Raw genomic sequence first — 10,796 nt, forward strand, 5'->3', positions numbered from 1 at the left:
TCTTGACACCTAACTATTGCTAAAACTTCACTATATTATTATTTATATTACCCTTTCTATACCCTCACAATCACCCTCGCTCTTATATGTGCAATTCACATCTTATTACATTTTAAAACATCATTTCTATATCACAAAAGTGTCATTATATAATGACATTGATGAACCAAGGTAGCAACACACACACATAGATATAGCAAGCAAGGAGAGATGGAGAGAAGCACAACACTCAAAGTAGACAAGACTGAGTGAAGTGACATGATAAGGTCACTAACACACTCATAAGAGTGTACACATGCTCGGGGGATAAGAACTCCTAAAGAAGGAAAAAGTACCCTGACCCATTATAGCCTCCACACGTCACTACCATTGAAATGGCTACAAATTTTCCATGTAGGGATCATATGGTTGATCAATCCCCAAATGGAAAACTATAAGTAGTTGACACTTACGCTATCATTTTAGGCTCAAGGGCCAAGGCAAAGTATCCTTTAATACTCGATTTAGAAGAGGTGATGGAGAATCCCCAAATTTCTATTGATGTAGCATGGTTGACTTGATGCAGAAGGATTTCCTATGGAAAAGCCCCGAAAATTTATCGGTGTAGGCTCTTCAATTTGATGATTTTCTCAACATTGAAAAAAGCCCCTAAAATTTGACCATGTAGGGTGGTGGGTCTTCAGTTTCTTTGTGCAAGTTAGCATGGTTGAGTTGATGCAGAAGAATTTCTTATGGAAAAGCCCCAAAAATTTATCGGTGTAGGCTCTTCAATTTGATGATTTTCTCAACATTTGGAAAAGCCCCAAAAATTTGTCCATGCAAGGTGGTGGGCCTTCAATTTAATGATTTTCTCAACATTTGAGAAAAGCCACAAATTCTTGATGGGGTAGAAATTGTAATTAGGCTAACTTTTCCCTAATTTTTGAAAACCCCTCATTTCTTGCGGCTCCGGGAGCTTCAATTTGTTGAATTTTTTAATATTTGGAGAAAGCCCCAAATTCTTGTTTTGAGATTGCACAATGCCTTTGATTTGACGATTTTACAAAGCTCCCTCTTAAAGCAAAGGCAGAAATGGAGTGTAGTTTAGGAATCAACTAAAGCATTAAATGAAGGGGGTCTTCCAAAATAAGGATATATACAGGATAGAAATGCACAAATTAATGATTTGGAACTCAAGAACTCCAAAAAAAGTCAAGATAATTAGAGTTAATCTCTTGCTTAGTGAAGGAGGCATGTAAATAGCTACTTTGTTTTCATTAATCACTTGACGGTTTGCCTTCAAACTTGGGTTGTAAATAGCTTATACCACCAATTAGAAGAACCTAAAAGGAATGTGATCAACTTTATCTATATCCCCCGATTTTTACGTTTTCTTAAATGTGTTTTTGCATCGGTTTGTTTTACGATTTTGGCTGTTTGAGCTTTTAGTTGGGTTAAGCCCCTTGAGGTGATGATAGAGTTCTTTGTTAGCTCAAACTTTACTAAAAATATCAGAGAATGATGCTCTATAGAGAGGGAGAACAAAGCAAAACATTGATAGGGGCTGTTTAGGCAAAGAGGGAAAACATAGTTTTGCTAATGAAAAGTGATTAGTAGTAATCATGGATCAAGGCTCTGATAACATTGTTGGTATCCACATGATCAGAGCTCATGCTATGGTGGGTGGAAGATATTCATGATGTGAGTGTAGGAGCATATCTTATGTAAAGAGAAATGGAGATGGAGGTTCAAGCCATGTAGATGGTGCTTAGAGAGAGAGAGAGAGAGAGAGAGAGAGAGAGAGAGAGAGAGAGATTGCATAGCGCACAACAATGTTTAGATTATGATAACACTTCCACCATGTACAATGCTTTATATATATATATATATATATAAAGCATTGTACATGGTGGAAGAGAGAGAGAGAGAGAGAGAGAGAGAGAGATTGCATAGCGCACAACAATGATTAGATTATGATAACACTTCCACCATGTTTAATGCTTTATATAGGCAGCTAGTCCCTATCTTATGTTCACACCTAAACTGTTCACACATTGGACACTTACAAGACTCTGAAATATCTAATAAACACTGCCAAAAGTGAAAAAACAACTTACCATGCAAGACCAATCTAGGAAATTTAGGAGAAACTCATAACTTTGGAACTAGCGTGAGAGTTTAAGTCCTCAAATTTTGGAGGTAGGAGTGTGGAGATTCAAGAGTACGAGATATCAAATGTGACAAGCTAGAATGCAAGGGGGTTCAACTTTGAGAATGAGGGTCACTAGCAAAAGGAAATAAATTTGAGAATGGCATAAAGTCCTCCATGATGTCAAGGTTCATGCTATGAGTATGTCATTTACCACTTAAAATAAAAACATCATTCAAAGTTGAACTTCATCTAGGCCTTGAGTAGCATCGAGTAGAAGCAAGTACTTCTTGGTGATAAGGTTCCTCTCTCTGATAAAGTATGGTCCTGTATTAGGGTTGTGCTTTTGTGGTTGGCATAACATATGAGAAACAATGGGTTATTTAGCATCATTGGAATGAAGAGTATGACTAGGATGTAGTTATACAAGAAGCCTTAGGGCTACTATGTATCAATTTTGTGATGTTGTATGCATGGAATGCCTTGAAAAAAGCTTTGTAAACTCTTTTAATGTTTATCTTTTGATGGCTCCTTAAAGTAAAATCATATACCTCGCATTTCAAAAAAGAAAACTCGAGCTTGAGATTGAGGTTGGTGTGGTTCCAAGATCAGAAATTTACACAAGGGGTTGCAATGGACATGTAATACTAAAGTTTTCTTTGTGAAATCATGATGCCTTTGTAGAGCCTTACGAGAGTCTAAAAGCAACATAAAGAAGCTTTGTCATGAATAGTACTATTATGAAAACCCATTTGACCAAAGACAAGACATTCTACAAAATAAGGTTCCAAAAATAGGTTTAAGATTTTACACATCAATCTTCATCTAGGCAATTAGTCTACAAAGTAGGAGGGGAGCCCAAGCACCAATTGTTGCACATTAATGTGTAGCCCCCTACTAGATAATGGCTATTAAGTGCATTTTGGTGTGGCCTTGCATCCATCAAGTATAGTCATTAAATGATGTGATTAGCAAACAAGGCACCATAAGGCTCTACTGAACAAGCTGCAAGACCTAGTTGATGGTGCTAACCAGATCTCCCTAGAACAGGGGTATTTCCGTCAAGCCCCAATGTAGGCACTCAATACCTCTTCTTTGATTAGCATGGAAGGACTCATATCCTTCTCGACACTCTCTACATAAAAAAACTTTATCATAGTCTCTGGCTATAATTATGGCTTCTGAAATAGAGAGGATGGTTTTGCATTCTTGACGAGGTTGTTCAAAGGTAGATTAAGCTTCCAAATGAATCGATGGTGGAGAAAAGTTACCTCATCCATCTCTGAAGCTAATCGGAGAAGTTTTAGCAAGATTTTGGTGGTATTCTTCCAGGGTCTTTCCTTCTTGGGTTAGCTGTGGGTGACGTACAATACAAGAGAAGATGACATCATGCACCCACCTAATCATCCTTTTGCGAGCAAACTAAATACGAATTAGGACTCAGGAGTGTGCTACAGGCAGCTACACCCAAGGAGGCGGCCATTTGTTGGGAAGGCATCCCCTGCCTGTCATCAGCTACGTGTTCATCTGCTGCGTGCTGTCGTGCTAGACATAGCTGCACTCTCTATCGTGTTGTGGGAATCACTCTTCGCCAAAACCCCAACTGCTGCACCTCCATCACGATGCCCTTCTTGTTGGTGGAGATCTCAGGAGGTGTCTCAAAATGGCCTGTGTTGACAATCATCGTAGAGGTACTTGTAGTCTTCTTCTTCTTCTTCTTCTGCCATGGCTCGATCTTGTGCGAAAGCAGATGAGGGAAATTATTGAAGGGCTGTAGTAAGCCCAGAAGGCAATCTCCCTCTTTGTCGGCGGCCATCATCAAGCATGTGCCCCTACCTGTTTTCTAGTGACCCTGTGCCCAAGAGGCCAACATCTTTCAAAGGGGATCCATCGAGTCCCCTAGCATTTTGTGGAAGATATGGGGTTATGCAAAAGCACTCCTTGGTTCTAGAGGCATTGTGCTTTTGACATTACGTTGCTTTTGCTATAGATGCTCTATGCATAAAGTTCAGCTTGCTATTGTTGATGCAAGATAAGGCCCCCAAACAAAATCATTAACAATCTTTTTGGAAAATAAATCAGAGCATGTAGTGGATGTTACCTGCATTTTGAGAGCATGTGGTGGTATAGTAGCATTTGATTGTTTGTGGTAGGGAGAGGGGCGGAATATGCTATCAACAAGGTGGCAATGTGGCTCGAACTTAAGTTTGAGCCTCACTTAACCCTTTGCTTTGAGTGTGTGTCTATGGTTGGGGGGAAGGTGCCCAACATCAATTCTCACTTTGGCCTTGAGGAAGGATGCTATCACACACACACACACACACACACACACACATACACACACATGCACGCACACACGCACACACAGAGGGGAATAGTATGAGACATTTTGAAGTAATATTTTTCTCTCTTTTGTGTGTGTTTGTTTGCAAGGCCCACTCCTCCATTTGAACCTTAATAAACTATGGTATCATGGAGCATTTCATTTGAATGTGTGTGTGTGTTCGGGGGCTGGGCAGGGAGGACTATGCTCTTTACTAGGTAATTTAAGTTTGAGAGAGAGAGAGAGAGAGAGAGAGAGAGAGAAGGTGGGGAGTACCATGTGAGATTTTAAAGTGATATATTGTATGTGTACAAAACTTCTCCCCCACCACTCTAAACCACTAGGCATTGAAATGCACAACTTTAAAACTCCAAACTCTTATTGTAGCAACACACTAAATTACGTAAATTGAGAATCATAGAGATAGTCTTTGGTGTCCTCTACTCCACACCAATAATCTTTGGTGTCCTCTACTCCACACCAATAATAACAACCATACTCCCAAGCCAATCACTGAAAATAATAACAAAATCAAATAGTAGAAGCAAACCTTTGATTTCTAGAGTCAGTCTAAAGCATGGTATAGTTTCTATGTTCTCATCATTATTGCTCTGTGCTTACAAGCCGGCTAACCTAACGAGAAGATGTGTTAGACCATGAGAGTATTTGTTTATACATTGTGCACGAATGACTATTAAATATGATATGCTAACTTGACATGTTAACATTATTCGTTTGTCCATGTTTGTCTCGATTATGTATGCTCATGATGCTCCATTATCATGTACTCATCCACTCTCTTTGTTATGTGTTCTCTCTCTCTTTTATTTTGGCTCCCCTCTTCTCATAAGCTACAAAGAACTTCGTTACATGACTCATTGAGCTTCAAAATACCGCACAAATTTCAATATGAATTGTAGCAACACAACAACTTCAGTATATCGTTTTTACAAGGAGCATAATCCCATGAAGTTTATATTGCACAGGCTACACGTTCACATGGGATACCTCCCCTCAACATTTACTCATTGTCTACCTGCCTCCCCTGAGCAATATTCTCAATTTTAATTTAATTATGCTTGCCTTTAGTTGCATGTATGCTATGTATCTTTGTTTTATAGAATTTTCCAATTCCTTTATACATAAACACTATTCAAATGCATTATGTTATCAAAGTTTGTATGTCAATCATATTTTAAGTTGTTATTAGCCTGCCTTTGGTGGGGATGGAAGTTTTCTCGCTATTGCACTCACTGCACTTTGCTACGCTCGAATGTTAGGGAGACGGATGGGCTTGCGCACTGCTGTAAGGCCATGTGCCAAGTTTTCCCTTGAATGCCAAAAGAGGCGCTCCACTCCCTAACTTTCCTTTAGTAGCACTTCCTTTGGTTTGGGACTGACAATACGCTCTCGCCAGCACTGCTTGTTTGGGGACCGACAAGGAGCTCTCTCTTCCTAGCTACAAACAAGATATTTGTAACATTGCCACTAGTTCGAGGATGGACCTTTTATGGTGATCTACCTTCCAACCACACTACCCCTATAGGGACTCCCCCGGCGCACTACCATAGGAGTGCTGTAGGCTTGGGCTAGCATGCACCTATCCATTCTTTCTGCACAATCAAAGGGATATATGGGTATTCTTCCTTTTACTTGTACAAGTTACTTTCCATCCTATTTCTTGGTTTCCTATTTGTGCTTTGAGTAGTTTCGTCTATCTGCCTCTCCAGACACAATATCTTAAGTACTAATGATAGTGATCACATCTGTTGGCATGTGATTTTTTAATGTAAAGTCGAGTCCTTGTAAACAGGCAGATTTTCCTTACATTTGTTTGGTTTTTGTGATACAAGGAGAGTCATGTGATGTTAGTGAAAGTTTTATGCTATATAGTTTTTCAACAACGAGACAAGAGAGCAATGATCCTACAATTGTAGAGAAGATGAAAGAGGTCAAACTCTCTATACATGCATGTTTAAGACTTAAGCCCTAAAAGAAGATGACCCCCTACGGAGAATAAGATGAATGAAGGGAGAAAATTGCAACGTGCAGAGTGCAGATAGATCAATCGTGTGGGGAGCATAAAGATAACAACTACGTTGAGGAGAAAGCATGGGAGTGGATTTCACTTTCCTTGAGTAGCTTACTTCGTGAAATAAAAACACAACCTTGGGAGAGGATACATGTCTACATGTCTTGATTTTAGTATCTTGTAGCTATTTGTTGTTGTTAGTATTTCATCATCCTACCTTGCAAATAGTTTCACTCAAATTATTCTACTTGTTTGGAGGAAGGTAATTTCTTGGAGGGATACATAATAAGGACAGACGCAGCTAAGGTGGCATATCTTTATGTGAACCTACATCTACTCTTGGGTGTTGATGATATGAGTGGTAATCTCGTAGCGGTAATCTCGTAGCAAGTAGTCTATGTGATGCATGATAGAGTTGATGATTTGAGTAGACGTTCATGGAATCAAGACAATACTTTGGTTTTTGTTAAGTTTGGGAAATAACCTTAACTTTCCAATTATATATATTCATTAAGCTAAAATACATAAGATGCTAGTAAAAAGAATGCTTGTTGCAGCAATGGCTCAATCACATAAACAATGCATATGATTGAGCATTGAGTACGAACAAGAAATCAAGTTGTAGATGTCTTTAAGCTCACATATTACCTTTAGTTTGGGAAAGACAATGTAAAGTTTCTCTTACTTGCCACAAGTATCAAGGATGGCTTTTACACATATCACACATATAGATCTACTTTTGACAAATGGCAAGCTAAGTAGTTATGTCTTGGTATATCTCAGAGAATAGAGAATACACAACCAAGTAATGAGTTTTTTTTTTGTGCCGTGGGACAGGGGGTATTGCAAGGACATTTTTAAACCCCACACCTCATGGTGCAAGGTAAAAGAGAGAGAGAGAGAGAGAGAGAGAGAGAGAGAGGAGGGGGAGGGGGATGGAAAGGGGGGGAGCAGGTTCCAAACGTGAAGCTTTAACACTAGGCTACTCTCTTGCCCCTAATGAAGTAACTAATTAGTGAGGTAGAAGGATAACACCTCTTATATTTATTATATTGAAATCTATATTCTAGTTTACAAAGATAGAGTACACATTATCAATGAGCTCTAAGGTAGCATTCGATCGTACACTTCAAACCCTCTTATATGGGATTCTAGCAATGGGAGTGCTCAAAGAGTTGTGTTATTCAATAAGTGCAAATAGCTATACTTATATGTATGTGGAAATGCTATGTGGACATGCAATGGTATGGTGAGATACATAGTAAAACACACATATGTGGACATGCTATGATGGGATATATGCTATGTAGACATGAGATGGTATGGTGAAATACATAGTAAAACACACGTATGTGGACATGCTATGATGGTATATAGGCTATGTGGACATGAAATGGTATGGTGAAATACCATACGTATGTGGATATGCTATGATGGTACATATGCTATGTGGACATGCAATGGTATGATGAAATACATTAGTAAAACACACGTATGTGGACATGCTATGATGGTGTATATGCTTCCCTCTCTCACTCACACACACACACACACACACACACACGGTGGTTACACGCGTGTGCACTAGCTCACACGCGTATCCACACGTGCTCGTCCGCTCGGATCCAGTGGCAGATCTCTCCTTGGCCGGGCGAAGTCCCGAGCAGCGCAAAGGAAGGATGGTTGGCGTTCCATTTGCTGGTGTCGAAGTGGCAAAGAGCCACTGCATACACGGAGGGCACGCCACGTGTCTCCAGCTGGAGCTGCGCCTCGTACACCTTGGTAGATTTGAGCACGTGGCAGCCACGCAGCATGGAGGGGAAGAGAAGCTTGTGGCAAACTACGTTGTCGGTGGTGTTTTCACTCCTTGATTCAAAGGACTTCACCACCACACGTGTGGTTTGATTTCCTTTCACATACTCTGGTGTAGGTTGGCTTTCCAACACCCCCACTGATGACCCCATCTGGCTCACCACAAACTCCACCATCCCTTCAATAGAGGCCACACACACCTTAGCTGACCCTTCCTCATTCACCTTCATGTTGCACCTATTCACAATTTGATTAATCACATAGCCCATTGAAGAGGCATTGTCCACACCAAACATGCCTAGCAAACTAGGTATAGAGGATGGTATCAATGGTACTTGTTGAGCAATTGCATGTGGGAGATAGGGCATTGATGACACTGGGTGATTTAGGTCAGGTTGGATCATGGAAGGTCCCATGGATACTTGGTTTAGCCTGAAAAACCGACCACGTGGAATGGGCTCCACATCCTTGGAGGGGGCACTAGAGGAATAGATGATGAAGTCACCAGGCAGGTAGTCCACGTCATCAGGCATGGCACCTCTGACCCTTGGGGTAGGGGTGCAAAGGAGTCTAGCTTGGGAGCAAAATTGAGAGGAGCCACTTCCTAGGAGCTTCTTGTCAGTTGTTGTTGTTGTTGTTGTCATCATCATCATGATGTTGTTGGCCCAGAGGGAGGTTTGCTCAGGGGTTAAGGGGGACTCTTCTAGAAACACACTAGGAGGGATAGGCAAGTGAGGGAAGGAAGCAAGCCAAGATGTCTCTGCATGCTCATCAAATCCACCAAAAACTCCCTTAGTTAAGCTCAATCTACCATAGCTAATGACAATCAACAAAGACACTAGAAGGGACCTTACATGCATGTGTGCAATCTCCATGGTAGCTAACTAGCTCTGCCCTCTGATTGTGTGATTTTATACACATTCTTGGTGGGGATTTCTATAGAGGAGAGGAATATGCTTGGTACCTTGTCTTCCTTGTTCTCGTATGTGTGTGGCTTTGTTTGTTCTATATCCTTGGACTTCACTCCAATGCGCAACAAGGCGAATCATATATATATATATATATATATATATATGTATATATATATATATGTATATATATATATATATATACATATATATATATATATATTAACAATTCTCTCAATATATTATATTGCTCATAATTCAAGACCTTACGCTTTGCCTCGTTATTGCTGACACTGTCAGCGCAACTTCCAACGTAACAGTGCATCCCCAGCACTAAACTTTATTATACAATCCTTACAATTTTAAAAACCAAAAAAAGTAAATTTCCACTATGTATAAAATCATGTTGTTTGCAGTATGTATGATATCCTTACAAAAATAATAATAATCATAGAAAAGCATTACCACCTTATGTTTGCACTATGTATGGCCATGCGGTACCGTTTATTATAAAATCCTTACAAGTAAAAAAGAAAAGAAAAGAAAATTATGAAATCCTTACAACAACAAGCATGACCTTATGTTTGCACCATGTATGGAGCTCTCTCTCTCTCTCTCTCTCTCTCAGCTTCAAAGTGATTCATATGGAGATATATTTAGCATTCAAATATTTATCAAAACTTTTTTTTTTGGATTGTGTTTTTTTGCACTAATTGTGTAGCGACTACTTTTAGAACTGGTTCTCTGTGTGTGTGTGTGTGTGTGTCTGTATCTCTTTGTCTCTCTGTCTCTCTCTCTGTCTCTCTGTCTCTCTGTCTCTCTCTCTCTCAAGAAGCTTCAAAGTGATTCATATGGAGGTCTCTCTCTCTCTCTCTCTCTCTCTCTCTCTCTCTCTCTCTCTCTCTCTCAGCTTCAAAGTGATTCATATGGAGATATATTTAGCATTCAAATATTTATCAAAACTTTTTTTTTTTGGATTGTGTTTTTTTGCACTAATTGTGTAGCGACTACTTTTAGAACTGGTTCTCTATGTGTGTGTGTGTGTGTGTGTGTGAGATACAGACACACACACACACACACACACACACACACACACACACACATTAACAAATGAAAAAAGAAATCAATTTGGCTTAGAAAATTATCTCCAATCAAGCCTCATAAGGTCTCCTCAGCTCATGATAAAGTTCTAATCATTTAAGATATATAATTTCAATATGACATTCTTTCCAATTCCTACAAAGGCAAGTAGATTTGATAATTATTATTCATGCAAAATAGATTTGATAATAATTATCTTGACTTCAATGAAGAACTTCCCGACCTAAGTAAGCCATTTTTAGTTTAAACTTAACAAAGACCTATTTAAGGGAAAACTTGCCTACATCCTAATAAGCCTTTTTTTAAATTTAAACTTAACAAAGACCCATTCATTTTTTTAAGTAGTAGAAACATGCACCTCCAATGGGTACCATAAATGTCTAAAGATACCCCTAACTCACCATATGTCAAGAAAAGCCATTCTTATAATAATAATTTTGGCATATTACACTTTAAGACAAAGAATACACAATGGTTGAAGACTCCAATGAC

General features: G+C 39.3%; 1 protein-coding gene across 1 annotated transcript; it reads right to left on the reverse strand.

Annotated features, from left to right (window-relative positions):
* Positions 1-7,506: 7,506 nt before the first annotated feature.
* Positions 7,507-9,179, reverse strand: LOC147619448 (BURP domain-containing protein 16-like). The gene has a single exon (XM_086773530.1). The coding sequence runs from the start codon at positions 9,168-9,170 to the stop codon at positions 8,073-8,075; it is 1,098 nt and encodes a 365-aa protein (XP_086629656.1). The 5' UTR covers positions 9,171-9,179; the 3' UTR covers positions 7,507-8,072.
* Positions 9,180-10,796: the final 1,617 nt, after the last annotated feature.

Source organism: Cibotium barometz, chromosome 33 (genome assembly GCF_041138505.1).
Source record: "Cibotium barometz isolate CiBa-2024 chromosome 33, ASM4113850v1, whole genome shotgun sequence".
NCBI classification, from domain to species: Eukaryota; Viridiplantae; Streptophyta; class Polypodiopsida; order Cyatheales; family Cibotiaceae; genus Cibotium; species Cibotium barometz.